This window comes from Ambystoma mexicanum, chromosome 4q (assembly GCF_040938575.1).
Source record: "Ambystoma mexicanum isolate Mex_15411 chromosome 4q, UKY_AmexF1_1, whole genome shotgun sequence".
Lineage (NCBI taxonomy): Eukaryota > Metazoa > Chordata > Amphibia > Caudata > Ambystomatidae > Ambystoma > Ambystoma mexicanum.
In genome coordinates, this window is record NC_090928.1 from 973,658,543 (window position 1) to 973,683,110 (window position 24,568).

The 24,568-nt window shown below is 45.8% G+C and overlaps 1 protein-coding gene across 1 annotated transcript in view; it reads left to right on the forward strand.

Annotated features, from left to right (window-relative positions):
* Positions 1 to 24,568, forward strand: part of PPP2R5A (protein phosphatase 2 regulatory subunit B'alpha) — a 1,092,153-nt gene that overhangs the window by 557,093 nt on the left and 510,492 nt on the right. Inside the window, exon 6 of the mRNA XM_069608529.1 lies at positions 2,322 to 2,381. Coding sequence (XP_069464630.1) covers positions 2,322 to 2,381 — 60 coding nt within the window. The remainder of the gene's footprint in view (positions 1 to 2,321; positions 2,382 to 24,568) is intronic.

A 24,568-nucleotide genomic window follows, 5' to 3' on the forward strand; every position in this document is an offset into this window, starting at 1 on the left:
GACTGGGAGTTGCCACTCCTGTACGCGTTTCCACCATTCCCTGTCATTCCTCAAATGATCAGGAGGTTGAGAAGATTCCGGAGGACCATGATCCTAATTGCCCCAGACTGGGCCAGGAGAACGTGGTACCCGGACCTTCTGGACATGTCCATCTGCCCCCCAATTCGTCTTCCACTCAAGGAGAATCTTCTCTCACAGAAGGGAGGTCAGGTTCTCCATCCAGACATCAGAACCCTCAACCTTCACGCTTGGCTTCTGAAAGGTTGAGATACAAGGATTGGGACCTCCCTGATGTCATGGAGGTGTTGCTTTCGGCCAGAAGGCCAGCAACAAAGTCTTTATACCGCTGCCATTGGAACAAATTTTGCAGCTGGTGTAGACCCCTTTTCATGTGTTACACCAACGGTGTTATCCTTTCTACTCTACTTGGCAAATTCATGCCTTCAAGTTGGCACTATCAAGGGCTATCTCGCAGCGCTATCTATCTTCAAGTGCACTGCAAAGGAGCCATCATATTTCAAATTACCCTTAGTAATACCATTTCTAAAGGGATTAACTAATGTCTACCCTGCAAGACCGTTCCAAGTTCCTTTATGGGACTTAAATTTAGTCTTAAATTTCCTGATGAGCACTCCTTTCGAACCACTCCACTCTTATTCGCTAAGATTTCTCACCCTTAAAACTGTCTTGTTAGTGGCGTTATCATCTGCTAGAAGGGTGAGTGAATTACAAGCTCTATCTTGTAAACCCCCTCATACAATTTTTCATAAAGACAAAGTTGTCCTACAGGTGAAGCCTAATTTCTTTCCAAAGGTGGTTTCTGAATTCCACATCACTCAGAAAAATACCTTACCTTCATTCTATCCTCCTCCTCCCGATCCGGGGAAAGAAAGAAAGGCTACATAGGCTGGACCCAAGGCGGGCTTTAAGCTTTTACATCAGCAGACTTGCAAGGATTAGGCAAGCAGACCAACTGTTCGTAGGTTACTCAGGGCACAAATTGGGACTACTGATAACAAAACAGACCATTTCCAGATGGAATTATTTTGGCCATTCTGGAATGTTACAAACTAGCAGGGAAAGAGCCTCCTCAAAATCTTAGGGCTCATTCAACCAGGGGTATCGCAGCCTATTCGGCCCTCCAAAGAGGGTTTCCGGTTCGAGACATATGTGCAGCTGCCACATGGTCGTCCGCACATACATTCACAAGATTTTAGAACCTGGATTCCTCCTCTAGTTAAGAGACTAGGTTTGGCAAAGCCGTATTACATTCTGTTCATTCCTAAAGGGAAACATGGCGTTTTTACTCCCACCTCCAATTACACACCACTGCTATGGGAGTCTATCAAAGATGACGTCGGAGGACGCAATCCCTTCGAAGAACAAGTTACTTCTTACCTGGTAAAGTTCTTTCGATGGGATGTTCCTCCGACGTATTCCTTATCGCCCCTCCCATCCATCCCCGCAGTAATACTTCCCTTGTGGTTGCAGCTTACGCTCCTTCAAGGTCAATAACCAATTAATGTAAAACAACTGTTAACGTCAAAACGGAACTGAGCAACAGACGCTGCGCGAATCTATTTATACGCGTGATGACGTTAGCGCCGATACGGAGGCTGTCGAGGGACGTCGACGCCCAGCGCCCTCTACTGAAAAAAATGTCCGAAGCCAGCAAGCTGGAGCTGATCTATCAAAGATAAGGAATACGTCGGAGGAACATCCCATCGAAAGAACGTTACCAGGTAAGAAGTAACTTGTTCTTCTAGCCTATACCACTTATTAACTGTACATTTTTTTTAATTCCCTGCATTTCATACGCTTGCCTGCTCAAACGACTAAGTTACTTTGTATAATTGCCGGTAACTTTTGTAACTAATTTCCAGGAGTGTAATAAAACCATGTTGGGCTGGTATTGTGACTTCAATTGTATCCTTTTGGTTGACCCTCTGGGCATTGTTGGCAACGTGTTAACCCCTTTTTTTCGCCTTTTAGTTGATGTATGTGGTGTACATTTGTATCCTTAATCCCATGTACTAGAGGTGTGAGGAAATACTGTGATTATTTGTGTTAGCATTTTGGGTCATGCTCATGACTATGTAATTGCATTTTACTGTTGTCTAGGGTTTACTTTTTCTCCCTGCTCTCAGCCTTATTTGTGCTATACTTTCCACCAGCTATTGGGCACGCACTTTGCTTCGGAGTGGGTAGGGTCTTCCTGTGCCCCTGTAATATTTTTATACATAGTGTTTTACTATGTGATAAATCTAACCCTTGCTTGTGATAGTGGCATTTTTGCTAACATGCCCTTTTTTTTGTTGTAGGTTTATATATGAAACGGACCACTTCAATGGTGTTGCAGAATTACTCGAGATTTTAGGAAGGTAACTATATCACAATTACTGCCTTTACACTGTTAAATAGTTTTCTTTCCCATCCTGTACCCCATTTGTTTTGCAGCGATTACCTTATATAGCATAGAAGAGAGGCTGCATCAAGATACCATCCTATCTTTAAGCTAGAATGGTATCCTCAATACCAGTCCCCTTCTTCCAGGGTCTTTGCTAGTTGATGTAGGTGAAAGTCCTATTCCCTTTTCTATTTTTTCAGTAAAACCCCTTTTAAGAGAATGTCAGATAAAATGTGCAACCTGATTTCCAGACACTGCAGGGAATCCAATAACTAGTTGATAAACAGGAGCAAAAAGTAGACCCTGCTTACAGGACATCACTGCATTTGCAGGAGCTAATTCTGAGGAACAAAAAGCAAGTACTCTATACACTAGCACACGCACATTGTGTGCCTTCCGCATGCTCACTACTGAAGATTGCACGCTCTGCCCACACTGTTTCTATTCACATGCTATGTATATTCCACAATTCTGGGGTTAGTCCGCAGTAGAACGTTTTTTTAACTTCACAAAATATAGGTTTTAATATGGGTGTACTTGTCATACTACCCCCATACTATTTCTACAGGTACCCAGAGTGCTCCTCGAGTTGGCATCCACATATTGTGTTTTTCTATCATTGCTCTGCTCACAAGAGTGGTTTTGGTGAAAGGTTGTGAAGCCATGTGGGTCATGGTGTGTATGTTTCCGCTTGCCTTACCACTCGCTCACAAAGGGTAACGCCACCAATCAGTGGATCTGGCACACCCAAACAACTATATTGTTCCAAATAGGATTCTTCATCAGTGTGCAAAAGTCAGTTTAAACCCCAGAAAATGCAAGTGTTTTCTAAATGCCTCTCTAGACCGAGCATACTCTAGCCTTCCCGCCACAGGAAAAGTGTTTAAGCTTTTATGATGATAGTTGCCATTGAAGGTCATAATGCACTGTAGCTAATTGGGATGATGGGGTCTTTGTATCCATCTAATTTCTATTTCGACCTCACAGACAAATTCAGGAGTGGCCACAAGCAACAGAAGATCTAATGGTGATAACAAAAGAGGTTGCTAAATCACTTATGTGGTGGCATTCAGCATTCAGGTTGAGGAGGCGTCCTTGTGCTAATTTGCTCATTTCCTCCCACCCACACCCCTGCTAAATTGTCGTAACAGACACCTTTTTCACAGGGTAGGGAGACAACTTGGAGCCCTTGAAGTCTGAGGACTGCTCATAAATCAGTTACAAACCAGTGAGCTAGAACTCCATTTGCTAGGCGTTATGCAGTTTTCAAGGGAAACTAGTAATCCGAACTGACCACACCACTGTGCCTTAAATAAAGCAACAAGGTGGCATACATTTGCAGGCACTATCCCAAACAGTCCAACTGATTTGGCACTAGTGTTAACCGAGTAACCCCTGTTTTATTACCCACATCTCAACCCCTCACACTTTTAAATCCCTCACCCCTTTAAATCCCTCACCCCATTCCCCCTATAGACTTTAACCACTAATTCGACATTTCTTTTGTTCTTTGTTTCACTGAAAACTCTTTTTGTAATTGTTTTTGATTGTTATTAACACTGTATACCTTAACTTCAAGCCCAGCATGTTCCAGTGGACAATTACCTGGAAAGCCATCTCAGCAGACAGATTCTCCAGGAACAAATATGGGAACTGTGCATACAATAGCTAAAATGAATTATGGGAATATGGGTTGATCCCAACATTTACTTATTTGCAACATTTAAAACACAAAATGGCACAACTGTGAATACATGTACCCAGAAACAAGATTTTTAGGCAATGTACTATAAATGGCATGATCAGGGATTTTTGCTTACTCTCCTCACCAGACAGCATTGTTAGGGAGAATTTTCTTTTTCAACGTTTCCCCATCGACTTCATTTTGACCCCGAACATATGCATCTGTCTGTTAATTCCTGGCTGACTGCTTACACTACGAATAACAATGAGCAGTAGTACTACCTGTTAACTACAGGAGAACATGGTCATGGCAATATTATTTGAAAAGTGCCTCCACCTTTTGAATGAAGGCCGATAAGAACCTACCATTTCACTTCGGCAATATAGAAATGCTCTAATTCCAAAGTATTAACGGCCACCACGTATGTGTTTCTATCTTTTCTTACTTTCTCATAATCGCTCCACAATTGGAAAAGTGAATATCAAAGGTGGCACCTTATTTAAACAGGAAGGATGCATTCAGAAAACAATAATGCAGTGAGAAAATTGTTATGAAGTTGTCTCACTGTATGTAAATAGTTATGGCCATGCTTGCTATTCATAGAGATGGGTGTTCATTGTGTATGATGTACTATAGTTCTATGTGGAATGTCAGTGTAATATAGTTCTGAGTTAGGGTGTCAGTCTGCCTGTGGCCAGAGAATGTTTACTCTTAATGTTGCTTCTATTACTGTTTGCACTAGCCAGGTGTAAGGTTGAGCTGGGCGTCTGTACTTCATGACCTGTAATAAAGGTTATTTTAGCTCACTGGAACCTGCGTGGGACTAGTCTTCAAATATAATGGTAAGGCACACTAACATGTGAATCCTTTCACTTTACTGAAGATATCCTTAGTACCAAAATTAAATTGACCCTTCACACTTCTGATTTATTATCAGAATTTAGGTCACTGGATTAATACCTCCATACCGGGTACTCGTTGCTTACGGTAACATACTCCTCGTGTATCACCTGGCACCTATGAATATACCTACTGTTTCTGTTAAAGTAGAAGTCCTGAAAAGTTGGCTACCCGTGGGACAGTCCTTCCCTGTTCACTTTGTTTTTATCACAGGAGTAAATCCGATCACTTAACAATTGAGATGAGGGGCTAATTAAGGTCTTCAATCGGTCTCCACATTTGATGCCTGTGGGGCAACTTGCTTCTCTATACACCAGGGAACATATTTTAAGATGCACCTTGACTCTATGACCAACTACCACTAGCTTTTATATGCACTCTTACCTCCCTATAATATTCCTGTCGTTTGTCGTGTGTGCTCTCTGGTGCACTAGTCTGCACTGTCTCTGCATTCCCTGAAGACATTCCATCATGTCTCCATGTTTTAGTTCTTGATAACACATGCCCTACAAGTCTGCCCTCAATTATAATGATGCCAGAATAATTTCATGGGTGCCTGACTCATGCTAAAATACGTGAGCTAGCCCATCTCGGGGGCCAATGTCATTACATCTATAGCCACAAAATGGCAGTTTTCTGTTATTTGTGCTTTTATGCTCCCCTTCCCCAGTAGAGGAAGGTAGCATCTGAGGAAATGCTAAATGGGGCTTCTCTGTCAGCGACGGTTTACAACACCACTCGTCTTAAAAAAAAAAAAAAAAGAAATTAAAAAAAACTCAGTCAACAATTCTTCAGTCCATTGGCTCTCAGTCAAGCAGTCTCTAGCAAACCTCTACAACCTTCACGCCTTTTATGAGACCCCATGCTGCCACCTGATGGCAGGCGTTTTGTACCACAGTACAGAACCACCCAACCTATTGACATTCTTTTCCTCAGCGTAGTCTGACCACTTTGCTATTTTAGTATCTCAAGTTCCTCTATCACTATGGAAACTAAACGGGGCAAAACTCATATCCATTTTAGGAATAATAAACATTTACTTAATGCACAATCCCACACTTTTCTATGTTTTCTGAATCCATCAGCAGTGTTTTGGATCCAGATTATATTCATTCTTCTACCGGCGAAATGTTCAATATCATTGAAACAATTGCATCAATACAATACCAGCTTGTGTGCCCTAGAAAGGATCAGAAGTGTTTGTACACTTCTATGTTGGGAACTTTAAAAAAAGTTCTTAGTTCTGAAAGAATTTGGAGGAGAAATCCCAATCTTGATATTACAAAATAGAGACATGACTACATGACTGCTAAGCATAACAGTGCGGTAATGGAATCCAAGCTCATGTACTACGCATCTCAAATTCTGCCCCAACCTATTCAACTTGCTAAATTCTCTAGCTAAGCCCAATTGCATAAGCCTTCAGCTAACTGGTGCAATACGAGCCAGTCTTATTTATGAGAAAATTCTCTTCCCTCATGATTCGACCCAAGACAATGTTTACTTTTGTCTATCGTGGTCCAGCTTTAGTTTAACAAAAGTCTCTTGTCAAGAGACCATCTCAACCCTTGCTATTTTAGAACCCACTAGTTGCCCAGATGACCCATGTTCTTCAGCTCTGATAAAAGGGTCGGCCCTGGTTTTAACAGCACTTATAAATTCTTCATTCCACAACCCTGTAGTTTCACGTGTATTAAAAAAGGCATGGAATCCACATCCTGTAATAGCTACTGACTGATTGCAAATGTGCCTTTTCTATTAAATGTACAAGATGGGGCTCCAGGGGGCACGGACGTGATGGCTGCTCTCTAGTGATGCTCTATCCCACACTCTTTCCCCACATAATGAAAAAAGATGGCATGGTCGTACAATTGAAGAAGCTACATCGATTGACAGTTGTCCGGAATCTTCCCTGTCGCACTGGTGGTTCCAGTTGTGGTGAGGGTTCTGTGAGGCAGAGTCACAGGGTGATCTTGGGGCAGGCTGAGAAGGGCGCAGCGCCAGGGCCATGGCTGTCTGCTTTGAGAACCATGCAGGAATCTATGATGTGCCGCAGCCTCATTCACATGAGGACACTCGACGGCTTGAATGAACAGGCAGCCATGTTAGCTTGTGATATCCCCCAAGGTGCTGTCGTTTTTGAAGTGCGCTCGGACACAAGCTATGCTATATATGGCTGTGAGCTTCGAAAGCTCTGAATACGAGGACACTGCACGGCGGATGTGACAGCCCCCCAAATGGTGCTGGGGCCTGAGCGGGCCTAGTTTAGGCAACAACCTTGTTGGGTTGATAACTTTTTGCTGCCTTTACATATTCATTCTGAATATCCTGTTTAAAGAGGGTGGGATTACTGTGGTGATTGATATGGTTCGTAGAGCTGGTGGAAGAGGAAAGGGTCCCTGTTCTATATTGGTAAGATTTCACTACTATGCGGGAAACATCAAGATTCTTAATAAGATGAAGTCCTTTGTCCAAGTCGAATATGGTCCTTCCAAAGACTTGTGTATGTAAGGATCTTTCTGTATGCACCTTTTGCGAGAAGGAAGCAATGCACAATGCTCACACAGTAGCTGAGACAAAAGGGACTGAGATGCAGATGGGTGGTATCCATTCTCCATCGCATTTGAATGGGGAGGTATGAAGTACTCCTTGGTACGACAATATTTGTAGAGTCACTGAAGAATTAACTAAGTGGAGGTTCTATGGTTCGTACTGAACTTTGACAAAGAAAAATCCCCACAGATTCTGAGAAAAGCGCAGAGAGAAGAAAGCTCTTGAAATTAAGTGAATAAGTACCCCCTCACCAAGAAATAAGGTTTGGTGAAAGAGTCTGTATTCCCCCAGGTGACTAAGACGGACTATAGGACTCCTTCCATGTGCGGCAAAGGCAAGTTACATTGAGTCAGGTTGGAGAGCCTAATGTTGGATGGAGATGTGTTGGCGGGTAGGGGACCTCGGCGGAGGAAGCAGAACAAGCCATATGCTGACATGGAAGTAGATCCGAGTGGCCAGCCGCAATAATGGAGAAACCAAGAGCTGCACTAGGCCCGCAGAGGACGAGGTGAAGAGGACAAACGGGCAGAAAATACATGCGATTGAATGGACCGTCGCCACATAAGACACCCTCCACACTGGAGCAGCGTACGGAGAATAACTCCAGGGAGACGAAAATGTAACAGCTGGGACAGGGGGCATCTCAATGACACTGAACATAATAGGTTAATGTTACAAACAGTTATAAAGGGTTTATAAGGGTTTTCTGTAACGGGTTAAGCCCGGGGGAGGATGGTATTGGTCAAGGGAAGAGTAATCTCAACAAAAGTTAAGAGTAGAGAAGGAAAGAGTCACTAAATATGCAAGAGATGGGAATGAGGTTGTGGTGGAGCACCAACTATAATGGGGAGTGGTGAAGTAAACATGGGTCTGGTTGTGGGAACGCTTAATGTAAAGGGTATGAACTCACCAACGAAGAGATCCCTGGTAGCAAGAACATTTCGTAAAGCTTCCCTGGATGTGCTTTTCTTGCAGGAGAATCGCCTATCGCAAGGAGAAGAGCGGGCGTTAAGAGGGGCTGGGATAGGACAGGTACACTGGGCATCTGGGAAGACCAAGAGAGGGGGGAATGGTTCGGAATTGTTCTACACAAACCATGTAGGTTACAGGATTTTGTAGAACTAATTTGATGGAGGGAAGAGTAATGATACCGCAGGGAACCATGGAGAGGGCAAGAATACTATTGGCAGCGATATATGCACTCAATCAGGGGCAAGCACAGTTCATACAGAGTGCGTTCAATACAATACAAGGGGTGGAAGATGACCTCTAGATCATAGGGGAAGACTTTAACTCCTGGGCAAATGCGACTTGGGATAGAAATGCGAGGTGGGAAGGGGAACCCGAGAAAGGTGAAGGTAGAATTGGACACGTAGGACGGGCAATAGAGATGCGAGGACTAGTGGATGTATGGAGACAGCAGCACCCGCGTGAGGAAGGCTATACCTTTTTTTCAGCCCACACAAACCGTATGTTAGGATTATCTACTACTAAACGAGGACCAGGGAATAAGTGTGTTGAGTAGCAGTATCAGGCTGGTAGGGTGGACCGATCATGACATGGTGTTAATGACCCTAGATGTGGAAGGTTTACATATACTGGAGGAATACGGTAGGGTATCAAGTTTTAAGGTAAATGTAAATAAGTTGGTTCTCCTTCCCCTGACAGGGGTGACCAAGGAACAAAGAACAAGGAATGGGAGGGACTAGGGATACCGGTGTAAAGGGACAGTATAAAATGCCTAGGAGTGAAAATACCGGAGGATCTGAACTAACTATTAGAAGAATTTCCCACCACTACTCGACAAGCTTTTTGAGGAGCTTGAAATGTGGTCAAAGCTCACCATCTCTTGGTTAGGGAGACTGAACCCAATTTAAGGTGGTGCTACTCCTCAAGAAAGATGAATTTATCGCAATGGGAGAACTTGAAGAGAGCTTGGGGATCGGTGTAATCATTGTATTCATATACCTGCAGTTTAAAGGTGTGCTAATGTCGGATGAATGGAAGGAAGATTTACAAAGGGAATTGACAGGGATGAAAAGAATACTGGACACAGAGGGGGGAACGAGGGGTTTAATATCTAAGCTGTATCAGGCCCCATTAGAAGCACAGGGTGGAGACATCGAAATATATAGGCAGAGATGGGAGAAGGATATGGGTAAGGGAATGGAAGCAGATCAGTGGAGAAAACTCTGTGGGAATGCGCACCGCAGCTCAGTGGCCTGCCAGTATAAGTTACACAGGCTCAAACTTTTGTTCAGTTGGAATTGGGACCCAGTAAGATTATTTAAAATGGATCCAGGCGCGGACCCCCACTGTTGGAGGAAATGTGGGCATACGGCGGACTACTGGCACATGTGGTGGGCATGCGAAAAGGTACAGAAATATTGGAAGGAGATTCTGGGGTGGATAAGGGTCCTGGATGGGGTAGATAGGCGCCCGGACCCTTTGCTGGTAATGTTCTGAATGGAGATTGTAGAAGGGGACTGGGTGACACTTCCACACATGCCCCGCTACCTGCTGTTAGCAGCAAGGGCCTGCCTGGCATGGGCATGGAAAAGAGAGCGACTTCTGAGTGAAAGACAATGGGCAGCGAAAGCCTTGGATATAAATAGAATGGAGCAACTATGCAGATACACGGCCTAACCCTATCAAGGGAAATGGAGTGGGCAGTCTTCCTCGAGGTATGATCCTGAGAGGACACAATGAGAAGCTAGAAAAGGGGACATATACATTGTAGAAAGCCTCGCGGGGAAAGGAGAAACTGAATAAGATAATGCCCAGTGAGATAGGAAGCGGAGAGAGGCGATCTAGACCAGAGACAGGGAAAAGGGGGAATGAACAATGCTAGCGCACCACAATCCGGACCCTGGAGTGATGTAGAAACCACTAGTGAATAAGGACGAAAGACTCTAGCTAAGCAGCGGAACAATTGATTGCAGGCGCTTGGAAAGCAGGCCCCAATGAGATGGAGATGACCGATGCAGCCAACCTGGGGCAGAGTGTGAAGGGGGAGAACAAAAGGTTCTTGCGGGGGGTTAGGGTGGAGAAATATGTATGGTCAATATCACAAATGATTGGGAAACCTTATTCACGAGTGTTCTATGTATGTTAATTCACTAATACAAAATATATTTGAAGGGGAAAACACGCAAAGGAGGAGTACTATACACTAAAGTCCCTTGGGTAGCTATCTAGCAAACCCTTTGTGCAGAGACGTGCTTTCAACAGTGTTTTCTGGGACAAAATTAACGGCGCTCCTCTAATTATAGTCAAGGTGGACAAGCATCATCTTGGGGTTCCTCGCAAGGACAGTCCTCCCCTCAGAACTTTCAAAGTGGCTACAAAAGGTCTAGGAGCACAGGTAGGGCCATTGCAGCCTGAGGTAACATCCGCCCCCCAATCCCCACCCAAAACAATGACGTCCCGCTCCAGGTCCCCTCCGATGCCTTGCCAGTAGGTCGCATTTCACAATTTACCCACGCATGGGAGCGTATCACCTCAGAAAAGTGGGTACTATTGACCGTGTTGAGCGGTTACTGTGTAGAGGTCATACAAAGACCATCCAACCACCCGTCAAGACAAAGGAAAACCATGCAGGAAGAACGCATACTGCTGGAGAAAGACGCTATAGAAATCGTCTCAGAAAACCAGGTAAACAAGGGTATCTATTCAACGTACTTCCTTGTGCCAAAGAAAGACCTAACAATGCGCCTGGTCCTAGACCTGCGTCTAGTGAACACATGTCGAGCCACAAAAATGTGCATGAAAACTCAGCAGGAGGTAATCCCCCTGCATTCCCCCCCCTATTAAAGCAAGTGGACTACATGGCAACATTGGCTATGAAAAATGCATTCTTTCATGTTTCAATGTTTCCAACGCACAGAAAATAACTGCGTTTCAAAATAGCAGAACAACACCACCAGTTCAAGGTGCTACCCTCCGGCATAGCCTTGGCTCCAAGGGCATTCACCAAAGTACTTGGAGTAGTGGTGGCGCACTTATGCAGAGAGTCTATCCCAGTGTACCCTTATCTATACGACTGGATGATAACAGGGGAATCCCCCAAAATGCGCATGCACAACACCCAAAGAACTATCAACCTGTTATTTCAATTGGGGTTTTCCATCAATTAGAAGAAATCAAGTCTTCATCTGTTAGTCAAGATTGTATGCAGTAACCCTGTGGGAGACTGTCCTCTTGGCAATAGGCAACCCAACCTTTGGTATAGGCCTGTACTACATAAGTTGGTAATGTGACTGAGCAGCCAGGCTTATCTCAAGAGGGGTCAATGTGAGCTGTAGGGTTGCAACATCGAGTTTCACAGTCACGGGTATCCAAATAATACTTATACTGATTAAACAATTATTTATTAATTTAACAATTTTAAAATAAGCCTTCTTTACAAGGGAGCAAATATGTAACACTTGAATATACTTCAAAATACACGCTCTCAGTTTCAATAAATCAGTTTATAACCTTTGGGGATGGCACACAGACACTTCCTACACCCTGAGGTGACTTAAATATTTAGGACACTGTGAACACTGATATATCACTGTTACATTTATAGCAATACTGAGTTTGATGTTAAAAAGGAAAAGATTAGGGGAGTAAACAATGTTTAACCAGTTTCTCAAACAGGTAAGCACTTTTGAACCCCCCAAGGCAATGTAGATTAACCCTTTCCCAGCTATACAAGTAAGGAATATATGACGTTTTGAAGGGACAGATCAAAACACAAAGTCAGAGGTTAAGAGTCTTCACGCAGCCAATGTCAATCGAGCAAAGTCCTGGGGGAGCTGAGGCACTTCTTGAAGGTAAGTAAAGCCTTGCACAATGTTATAGAGAGTTTTGTTGAACAAGAAATCACTGGTGGGCCACACGCTGGGAGGCTTGTGAAGGGCAAAGCTGCAAGGAACTCTGCAAAAGGCAGCAAATGCAAGCCTCAACTGAGAGCAAGCAAGCTACACAAGATGTAAGTACCCCTTAGGTCTGAAGAAATTGGTTCCAGCTGGCTTCTGTTCATGTTGTAGTATGGCAGATCCTATTGTTCCTGGACCTCAGTCATGAGGACAAGAGGGAGGATGTCTGGGGACTCCTGTACTACAATTCGAAGGTCCGCGGCAGCAATGGGCAAAGTTCAGATCAGCGGCACATTGCGGTTTCAGCTTCTCGTAAATAGCACCACCGTGGTTCTTGGACACTTTGTGGACTTTCCTTTCTTATGGGGTCCAGCACTCGGTTGAGGTGGCTCAGCTTGGTCAGCCTTGCTTCGTGTGAGTACAGCAGATCTTCCTGGAGCTCGGGTCCGGCTTAAAAACAATGCACTTGATTCTGGGGTTCCTGTCCCCTGGCACTTTGTTCCTGTAGCAGCAGGTGAAGTACAGCCAGCAGAGAGAGGGTTTTCAGTCGAGTTCTTCTTGGGGTCGATTGGTCCCACCAACCCAAGGGGAGAAGTCGTCCTTTACAGGGATTCTCTAGTCGAGGCAAATTCAGAGCTTCAACCAACTGTTCGGGAGTTGCAGCAAGCTTGTCTTCCAAGTTCTTCTTCGGATTCCTTCGTCCAGTGGTCGACACTGCCTTCCTTGAAAAATACCTCCTTTTATGCAAGTCCCTCCCATTCATTCGCAGCCTAGCTGTCACTCACACAGCAGGGGTGGCTGTCCTCCAAGGACAGCCAGCCCGCCAATCGCCTTTGGGAACCTCCCTTGTTTCCTGTCCTGCCAGACACGCTGCAGTCAGAGGCGGGCTTCAACAATGATCCCTGCCAAAGACAAAACGAACAAAGGGACCAAACCTGGTTTGGCATGCAGAGTAAATCTCAAGAAGGACCTTTCCAACAAGAAATGGTGAAAAAAAGCCTAGGCCATTTTGACAAAATGGGCACCCAATGACCCTAGATGTGGAAGGTTTACATATACTGGAGGAATACGGTAGGGTATCAAGTTTTAAGGTAAATGTAAATAAGTTGGTTCTCCTTCCCCTGACAGGGGTGACCAAGGAACAAAGAACAAGGAATGGGAGGGACTAGGGATACCGGTGTAAAGGGACAGTATAAAATGCCTAGGAGTGAAAATACCGGAGGATCTGAACGAACGCAGCCTGCGGTAAAAACACTCAATGGTAGGAAAATGTAAACCACTGCCACCAGCCATTAATAGTAGAAAAGGTAACATAAAAATGTTACATGAGAAGGTAGACAACGGGGATACTAAGTAACCACTCCAGCACTCTATGGAAGATAGTGTGCTGGGTCTAGAAAGTAACAAAGTAAGTAAAGTCAATTTCACTTCACTGCTCTTGTAAACAGTAGTTTCACCAAAAGAAGGTATTGAAACCTTTGGGAAATCTATAGGACTTCCCTGTTTCACTGCGCTGAAAGTGCTGTGTGTCACAATATAAAAAGATGCCTATGGAGTTTGTCAGACTCCAAAACCAAAAGGAAACGCAGAGTTCAAATTAAATAAAAATGCATGAGTGTGGGAATATGGTCTTGCTCTCTTCAGGATAAAAATTAAAAGTCCAGCAAAAGAGCTGGGGGGGTCTCTAAGGTAGAAGCGAATGAGCACATTTCTGAGAATTCTCCCTAACCCCGCCAGCCAAACAAAGCAATTTCTGGGAGCGATCATAAAATCAAGGGAGGGACTAGTCTTCCCCTCAAACGAGAGAGATCAGGACATGCTGCTGCAAATACCTCACTATCTTGCCAGTGGCCAAATAACTGTATGGAAGGCAATGCGCCTGCTTGGGATGATGGCTTCATGCATGAATATAGTTCCACATGGATAGCTGCGCATGCGCTGAATGCAGGAGTGGTTAGCGGAACAATGGTCTCAGGCAAGCGGTCGGTGGGACGGTGTAGTGGCTGTTTTGCTAACACTATTGCAAGCTCTGCACTGGTTGTCCTAGGAAAATCTGTTAAAAGGAAAACCCTTTCACAATCCACCAGTTTAAGCAATATTTAAAACAAACGCCTCACTCTCCGGATGGGTAGCCCATTACCTTCACCACACAGCGCATGGCCAGTGGGGACACACCACAGCCCAAAACCACATCAACCTATTGGAGCTAATAGCAGGCCTCTTAGGCTTTTCAGCTGCATCTAGCAGGTCAGACAGTACACATTTTGAATTGTTTTTTTTTTTTTTTAAGCGCTCACACAGCCCGGGGGCATCGAGGCGCTGTGATAGGAATATAACTTAGTTGCGTATTTAGAACGCACGTAATACCAAGCGGTTTCTAAGCGCGGACCCGGGGATCGAACCCTTGTTGCTTCTTGTCTTGCTTCCAAGGCGAGCACGTTGCTGCTGAGCTATCCTCCCCGAACAACACATCCTCACAGACCGCACCACTGCCATGTTTTACATAAGCAGGGAGACGCACACTCTCCAAGTCTGTCCAGGCTATCCCAAAAAATGTGGAAGTGGACACTCAAGCGGAAAATGTTGCTAGTCACTCAAAATGTTCAGGAGAACTCCATGCGCTAGCAGGCACTAAGCAGAAACCCTTTACCAGATGAGCAAGAGTAAAAACCCAACCGAGAAATACTAAACGAAATATTCTACCTGTGGGGTTATCCTCCTTTAGACTTGTTCACCACAAACCTAAATGTACAATGCCCAGAGTTCCCATCCAGGCTTCCCCAACCTCAATCCAAAGGGAACGCCCTGTGGATGAACTGGTCAGGGAAATTTTCTTGCACTGACTCCCCCTTCCCCCCTTCCTGCTCCCCACACCACTCCTCAGCAGGATAGTGCACCCGATGCACCAGGAACAAGCCACGCTAATCTTGATAGCCCCTATGTGGGCAAGTCAACCATGGTTTCCACATATGCACAAATTGACCATGGGCAAACCAGTTCAACTCCCGTGCCCTTACAACATGCTATCCCAGCACGTGGTGACAACACTCCATCCACATCCCTAGTCTATGAACTTGGCAGCCTGGCCCCTGAAGTCATAGTGCTCGGTCATTTAAAATTAACCCAAAGGTGTATGAATATCCTAAAAGGGGCACGCAAACCCAACACCATGCACTGCACTGCTATTTCAACAAGTAGAAAATATGGTGCCGATCACAAGCTTTAAATCCAATTTATTGTTCCCCAGCAAACATTTGTCACTGCATGCTCCATCTACTAGACTCTAGCCTATTATTTAACTCCATCAAGGTTCACCTAGTGGCTCTGTCTGCGTACACCACTTCTGGTGTCTTGGTAGAAAGTCCCTGTGATCAAGGCTTTCATGGAGGGAGTAAAGACCTCCGTCTTGTCCCTGTTGAGCCACAGCCAATTTCTCCCCATCCACTCCTGCCAGGCAATCACACAACCATCCTAAGACCTCAGACTGTTCATGGTCTAGACGGACTAGAATCTGGTTGTCGTCGGCATAGGAATAGCATCGGAAGCCATGGGAGCGGATGAGACACATCAGTGGCTGAAAATATAAGTTAAGCAAAATTGGGGAGAAGGTAGAGTCCTGAGGAACACCACAGAAAAGTGCACATGAAGAACCAAATGGAGGAAGAGAAAGAAATTGGGCTCTGTCTGTAAGAACAGTGGAAAGCCAGGACAGTGCCAGAGAGGCTGGCAGACACCTTGCGGGACAAAAGGGTGGAGTGGCCGATAACAAAAAGCTGATGAAAGATCGAACCGTACCAGCGCTCCCACTCCACCCCGATCAACCAAGACACTCTTGGTCCCCCAACCTGGTTGGAAACCAGACTGGAAAGGGTCGAAGAAGTTGGATGACTCAAGGAATGGGAATAGAAGAGGAGAGACTAGCGATTCTAATAGTTTCATGAGAAATAGGAGATACGCCAATAGTTAGCCAGAATAGTTGCCTCAAGTGAAGGTTTTTTCAAAAGAGGGATGATGGTGGCCTGTTTAAGTTCTTTGGGAATAGAGCCGTGATGAAAGGAGAGATTAACTGCTGTCGTAAGCCAAGGAATAATGTCCGGCAAGATGTTCTTAATTATGGTAAGGGGAATTGGATTGGAGGGGGGAAGCCGGTTTCAGTTGGCTAACTGCCCTGGAAACTTCTTCTGGGGGAAGAAAACAGGAAATGCGACCACGCCTGGGAGCTAGTGAGGGGGATCATAGACTACACTAAATCCCATGCTGAGGGCAGTAGTTATAATAAGATTGCGAAAATAAATATTGGTCTGAAAGAACTCCAAAAGGGAATCACAAAGACTTTGGGTAGGTTTAACGCTAGGTGTAAAGTGAGTTGTTGAAGAAAAAGATTTAACGACTGAAAACCAGTCTTTTGACTGAGCGCTAATTCAACCTTAAGTATAAAATAGACCTGTTTTGGCAGTCCGGATCGCTACGTGGTATTCACGTGTAAGGTGCTGGAACGCCACCTTCTCCTCGTGAGTGTAGGCCAGACACCATTTATGCTCAGCCTGCCTGACCTTCAGACGGGCGAGCTTCAGCTCCTCAGAAAACCAAAGGGTGGACAGACGTTTCCTCAACTGGACCCCATATATAGGGGCTACCAGGTCCGCAGCCTCACACAAGATTACAGAAAGTGTACATAGATCAAGTGTGGGTTTATTATGACTTTGGTGCGGCAAGCTCGAACCCCCTGCGCCCGACCGCTGTGCGGTCGTGGAGGAAATGCCTTAAATACACACATTACTAGACCCGTCCCCTTGGTATCTCACAAAAGTAGAGGGACTACCTAATGGGAATGTGTGCATGTAGGAAAAGAAAATGGGACTAGCAACCAGAGACCGAGCTTCAGAGTCCTAATAAGGCCAGGCACCCTCTATCAGCATTGGATCCTACACCTCGGGATGCATCATCAGAATTGTCATTGCTTTTATGCCTGGCAAAAAAAAAATATACCTGAAACAGTCTGTTAGAAACAAGACTGACTGTAGCCCTGGTCATGTTGCAGAGGGTAATGAGACGTCGCACATTTGAAGGAGTCCAATTTAAACTTGAACATGTCAAGGGTGGTCTTGGGCCTTGTGACGAACTAGCAATGTAGTCTAGGGAATGTTTCTCCTCATGTGGCCAGGTAAAGGCAGAACCTACCTGATCCTGACTCTGGGGAGGCTGTCTGAGGGAGGACCACATGAGGGTGACACCCCTCATGGGGGTGGGATAGACTCACTACGTGAAACATGGTATCCCCCTGTTTCATTAGGACCTAACACTCCTTCACTTTCCCATTCTTGTATGGCATATTCTAGGTTGGATAACAAATCTGTTTACTGGTCACTGACCTTAAGTACCTGCCTCCCCCTTTAATAACACTAAAACAAGTAGTACTGGCACTTATGTACACCCCCCCTTACCCCCTTTTATAAAACTGAGACGAGGAAGAAGAATGAGGGAAGATCACTAGGAGCGGCAAGCCAAGTCTGCATTCTAGTTGTTGTAAAATGTTTAACAGGTGCTGGGACATTAAAATATGGAACACCTAGACAGATCAAGAGTCAGCTCTCCCAACGCTGGTTGGGACACAGGAGAAAATCTAGCTCTAGACCGGTACGACAAGCCCGGCAAGGGCACCGTCCAAGGGGGTTGGGCAGAAGAGTGTTTGCTGCGCTGCCATCCCGAGCAGCAGGAGCTGCCGAGTAAAGTAGGCCAGGCGGGAACAGAGAGCTGATGAGACATGCTCCCAGGCAGCAGTGGAAACAACAGTGACACGCGAGTGACACAGAAGCTGCCAGAGAAGACCAGTAAGCCTTGAGGAGGAGATTGGGATAACTGGCTGCTTCAGGGCAGATTCCCTGTGTCGTTAGAAGAGATAAAACCCACACAAGGGAGGTGGGATATTTAACACAGTTGAAGGGTCAGTGGTCCAACATATAAAAACTATAATTACCTGGCTACAGAAACATGTGAATGCTAGTGAAGGGTGTGAACCTGGGATTTGCACTCGAATATTGAGAGGACTCAAAATAAACCTGGCAGGAGAGTAAACCAGGCACTTGGCGAGTCTGGGACTTGCACGCAAGTGACAAGATAAAAAGCCCTGGCAGGAGAGTAAACCAGGAATTTGAGAAATGTGGCAGAGACCCACTGGAAGTTCCTTAGTTTGTTGAGGCAGGAAACCCCTCTTCAAGTCGGGGATAGGTAGGATTTCCCCAACCACTTTTTCTTTTAATAATAAGTCTTTGATAAACACTGAAAGTGCCACTGTGTCTGTGAAGGATCAAGAGTAAGACTCAGACTACTCTGCGATGGGATAGATTTGCCCTGAACACTGATGAGGTGTTATAGCAGTGTAAGTCCGACCTTCAAAATGTTATATCTTTAGCTGTCATCTCGGATTCCTTGCAAAGACGTGTGGTTGGTTAAAATGGTTTGCTCCAAAAGCAAGCCTTTGGCCCTATAATCGTCTGACCGGGTCAAATCCCTGCCTGACACGCCCTCCGGCTAGGACTTCCAACCCTGATATTATTTTGATCATCTTTTCTATGCCAGTGGGCTTGTAGGGCGTGTCGCCAGAGATTGAACCCCTAACTCCTTCAGAATCAGAAACCTATCTCAAGGAGCCATTGAGGAGTTCCCAGAGCACCAAAGAGTTGTGGATTATATTCCCGGGACTCTTGATCCCCAAAAATATGGGTGGGGAAAAGGCCCAAACAGGACTTGCATATATAAACCTTTTCCTCTTTTTGGAAACTTTGCATATGGTAAAGACTACGAGCATCTTTTTTTCTTCAGGACACCTACTTTCACATCTCCATCAGGAAACATCTGACTTGCTTGAGGTTTACGACAATATGTTTACATTCTCTATACAAATGTTCTCCCCTTTGGTGTGGAGGACTCCCTAAGGGCATTTGTCAAGGTCCTTACTGTTGGCAGCTGCTGTTAGGATTAAAGGAATGGTGCGGTCAGAAATATTATTGGCCAAAAAGATGGCCAATAATAAAACAAATATCTAAAATATATATTTTTTTTAAGTCCCTATGGAAAGTTTCGAGCAAATGAAGCTCAAACTTTAAAATTGCAAACACTAGAGGGCATCCATTTTGTGATTGCAGGCAGCCTCCTCGGCTCTGCCCTTGCGGCACTAAACAAGCAACAAAAGCCCCCTACTGGGAGCTTTTGCTTACTGCAGCCTGAGCAAAGCTGAGGAGGCAGCTTTCACTTTAATTTTACGTTTTCTGTGCTCCCCAAGCCCAGGGAAGCACAGAAAACGTAAAATGAACGCAAAAAGCCAAGGCTCACCAATTAAAAATATAATACAACAACGTTGTTATTCTGACAGTGGCAGCTTTCGCGTGGAGTCTCCTGGACTCCCCCAACCCTGAGGGTGTCCCGGAGACTCGGAGCGAAAGCTGCTGCATTCAGAATAACGTTTTTGGATTTGTAAATACTGCGGCATTTACAAATCCAAAAACGTATTTCTCACTGTGGCAGCTTTCGCTTGGGAGTCTCCTGCACTCCCTCAGGGTTGGGGGAGTCCAGGACACTACACGCGAAAGCTGCCGCAGTGATGCAGCATTTCTAAACACTTGCGTTGTTTCTGCCTACAGCAGCTTTCACTTGGGGGCTCTCGGGGGGGGGGGGGAGCCTGAGAATCCCAAAGAGAAAGCTGCTGTAAGCAGAAACACTGCAGCATTTCTAAACATCAGGGGGAGCCCGAGAGCCCCAAAGTGAAAGCTGCTGTAAGCAGAAACACTGCAGCATTTCTAAACACCCGTGTTGTTGTTTCTGCGTTGTTTGCTCCCCACGGGGAGCCCGAGAGCTCCAAAGTGAAAGCTGCTGTAGGCAGAAACAATGCGGCATGGAAACACAACCGTGTTGTTTCTGCCTGCCGTGGCTATCGCTTTGGGTCTCCGGTGCTCCCCTGGGGGAAACTTAGAAGAAGAAAAATGCAGCTAGTGCTTTTTTAAAAAAAAAAAAAAAATAGCACTTACTGAGATGCAGCTGCAGCTTTCCTGCCGTTAGTCTCTGGTCCCCGTCCTCCGAGTCCGGCACCAATGAAGCAAAACCCACCCAGTGGTAGCTTTTGTTTACTACAGCTGGCTGACCTTTGCTTCATTAGTGCCGCAAACACAAGCACAGGCGGCATCCATTTCACAAAATGGATGCCCCTAGTCCTTGCAATTTTAAAGTTTGAGCTTCATTTGCTCGAAACTTTCCATAGGGACTTAAAAAAATATATATATTTTAGATATTTGTTTTATTATTGGCAATCTTTTTGGCCAATAATATTTCTGACCGCACCATTCCTTTAAGGCGATTCACATATATCCCTACCTGAATAACTGGTTGATCAGAGCTTCGTCCAGAACTGTTTTATTTAGGAGTGCATTAGGAAGGTGTGTGACACTGTTCAATCTGGGTTTTTCAGTGGACCACAGTAAGTGACCCTTGTATCTGGTGCAGATAATATAGTGCTTTGGGACAATTCTTGACGCTTGTTAGGGATGTCTGTTCCTCCCCCGGAGAGGATTGTCGCCATCAGGGAGTCTGGCTTTTTTAGTGAAGCGCCATGATAAAATTAATCTGCTTCTAAAAGATTCTGGGCCCCCTGGACTGTTGTGGTCATGTGGTGTCCTGTTTCTGTGGCCTAGTCCCAACATATATTCTTGGGGTTTTTTCATTTTTTTTTTCTTGCTACATCCCTTTCTGCTCATTGTCCCCTTCTAGAACTCTTCCCCTGAGATTTCTGTAACTAATGCTTCTGAGTTCAGTTGGGGCCCATTGCAGTGTTATACGGGTGCAGTCTTTGGTTGGACAGAAGACTGAGCGCATGACTATTAGCCATTCTTTTGGTATACGTTGCACAAATTCACACAAACACTGCAAGGATTCATGTGAATGAGTAGGGAGCCAGCCCCGTCACCTGCTGTTAATGATGGTAGTACACTTTTTGGCTCTCAGCGTTGGTAAACAGAACTTTTTTAGTAGTGGCATTGCATGTCTAGGGTGGCGGACTCTTCAAAATGTATGCCATTCAGTATCCTATTAGGAACTTTAATAGGATGTAGTTCAGAGCATCCTTCTGCAGTGAGTGGGGGGTGTCCCTCAGACGCATTTATTTGCTGCAAGATGCAACCAAAAGTGTCATTCCTATAAGTCATGGATGAGGAAACCACAATTATTCAGGAGACACCTTCTGGATTGGTTTGGTAAGTACCTCTGCTTTCCCTCTGCTTTTGATTCCCAAAATACTTCAAAGGTTCAGGCACAGTGTAAACACAAACGTAATTCTTATTGCCCCAAACTAGCATTGCTAGTTCTGCTACCCAGATCTGTTCCCATCACTGGGCAGTTTTCCAAGATGTTTCTTTAAGAATAGCTCCGTTCCAAAAGTAAGAGTTGAGCCTCATCCATCCCTTCCTAGGATTGCTGTGCTTGAGGGCTTGGTACCCGAAGAGTATCATTCAAACTTGATAGCCCTTCCGTCAGCCGGCCCCACAGGTCAGTTACTACGGACTCTCCCCTAGAGGGACGGGGAGCCACCCTAAACAACCACAGCACCCATGTAGTCTGGACCCAGCAGGAGCAGGTGTCGCACATCAATTTGCTGGAATTGAAGGCCATATAATTCTACTCCACCCAGCTCCTCACAAACTAGCCCTCGCAGCGTGGTTCCTGAGCAGGTCATGCTGAAACACGTAAGCCTATCTCAGGCTAACCTAGAGATATCCAGGGTGCTAGAAGCAAGGCTACTAGGAGCCAATATAACAGTAAATGGTCTAGATTCTGTCATTGGGCCGACTCTAGGGAGATCGACCCTCTTAAGTGCACCTTGGACGACATGCTCTCCTTTTCGGCACACCTTGCCCACTCCGGCGTACAGGTAGATACGTGCCGCACCCATCTGGCAGCCATAGGGGTTTACCGGAATTCGGAGGAGGGCCTCTTCTCCTCCAACCCCGTGGTCAAGTGACATCTGGTGAGCCACCACGAACTTTACCCGCCTATAAAGAATCCACACCATGTGTGGGACCTTGATGTTGTTTTGGGCATATTGGCACACGATCCCTTGGAGCAAATGGCGTCTGTGGACATCAGGCTGGTTACCATGAAGACAGCTCTGCTCGTGGGTCTCACCTCAGTTTGCAGAGTCAGCGAGATCCAGGCTGTGGTGGCTTCAGAGCCCTACAACCTTTCACAGGGACAAGGTAATCCTACAAACGCACCCTGTGTTCCTTCCCAAGGTGACCACCTCCTTCCATCTCAACGAAGAAATGGTCTTACCCACTTTCTTTGCCGACCCCAAGGACGAGCATAAGAGGGTCTTGCACTGTGTCAGACGCACGCTCAAATACTACCTGGACAGGACCAGGGACTTACGCAAGTCGGACGCCTTGTTTGTCACGTTCGGGGGGGGTTAAGGCCCGGTTATCAGGCCTCTGTCTCCATAGCAAGATGGATGGTCACAGCCATCAAGGAGGCCTATGAGGGGCAGCACAAACCAGTGCCAGCTAATTTGCATGCCCACGCGGTCACAGCCAAGGCCACGGCTATCGCGTTCCAATGGCATGTGCCGTGGCAGGTCATCAGCAGGGCGGCTACCTGGGCCACCCCTTTGGCTTTCTGTAAGCACTACTGTTTGGGCGCCGCCTCTAAGTCAGACACAGCGTTCGGACAGGCGGTTCAAAGAAACCTGTTTTCTTAAGGAGGATCTCCTCTCCACCCTGGGGTTACATTCGGTTGTAATCGCCCATACAGTATGAAGGAAAGGGGACGGGACGCAAGAGTAATTAAGTTACTCACTGTAGTTACTAACATACTCTTAGTCCATAGTCCCCTTTCCTCCTTACATCCCACCATCTTCCCCACAACCACCTAAAGATACTGGTGTCCTCAGACAATGCTGAATATTGTCGACGCATCTATGGGGACTGAGTAGTGGCGCCGGTGGGCGGAGTCAGGCGAGCGCATGCTCCCAGGGCCGCGTGCCTCTAAATTTAAAGGGGTAGATTATTTTTCTGGTGAAAAAGGTTGTCTCCCGTCCCTCGCGAGGGATGCCCATACAGTATGGAGGAAAGGGGACTATGGACTAAGAGTACGGTGAGTAACTGTTAATTTCTCCTTCTATTCCCCTCCACATGGCATGCATACCAAGATTGACTATTCACTGGGGAGGAACATGCAAGACCATTTGTGCCCCACAATATATGGGGAGGTCCATATCGGATCACACTCCATTGGATGTTATGTTGATATGAGGTGAGGGGCGGAGACAGACTATCCCTACCTCTGCCAGTTGAGAGCGGACGCCCTGACTGATTTGGCATATAGAAGTAGCATGGGAGAGGCTGTGAGTAAATATTTGGAGGAGAATGAGGACAGGGTTTTCGATTACAGGATGATATGCGAGGCCTTTAAGGTGGTAATCTGATGGGAATGCTTGGCAGTCACAGCTGGAGTCAAAGCAACGTTGACTAGGACATTGGAGAGGGTGGGAGGCAGATGGGGATTAAGGCAGCAGAAACCCCTCTCGCGAAAGGGGAAGTTGAGGAGGATGGCTTGGTGTCTTTGAGGCGGGAGTATGTGGAAGCTTGGGAGAGACTGGGGAAACACAGCTTTATCACATAAACATCATAGCTATATGAACATGGCGATAAGCCAAGCAGATTGCTGGCCTGGCTTATGAAGCGTGAGAATCCTAGGCCGAACATAATGGAAAGATGGTTGTGGGAAGACATGGATGGCTAGCTTTGAGGTCAATGTATTTGCGAAATATTACGTAACAATTTACGGGACGTCTATGCAGATGGAGGAAGGGGATATTGAATGTGTGCTTCAGAATCTGACCTTCCGCGTATATCAGACAGAAGATGGAATTGGATGCTAGTATTCTCCAACATGGGGTCTTGCATGAATTCACAAGCTCATACTCCCTCTGTCTGCACAGGCCATCCCCACCCCTCTGGTCCCCCCTGATGTTCCCTTGTGCCCCCCCCCCGCCTTCTCGCACAGAGGTGTTGCCTGTTTTGCTCAATTCTTCTACCCTGCTCCCCCTCACCCCTTCCAGCCTACTTCTGCAGGATCTGTCCTGATACATTCTGGTTTCACCCTCACCGTCTTGTGGCC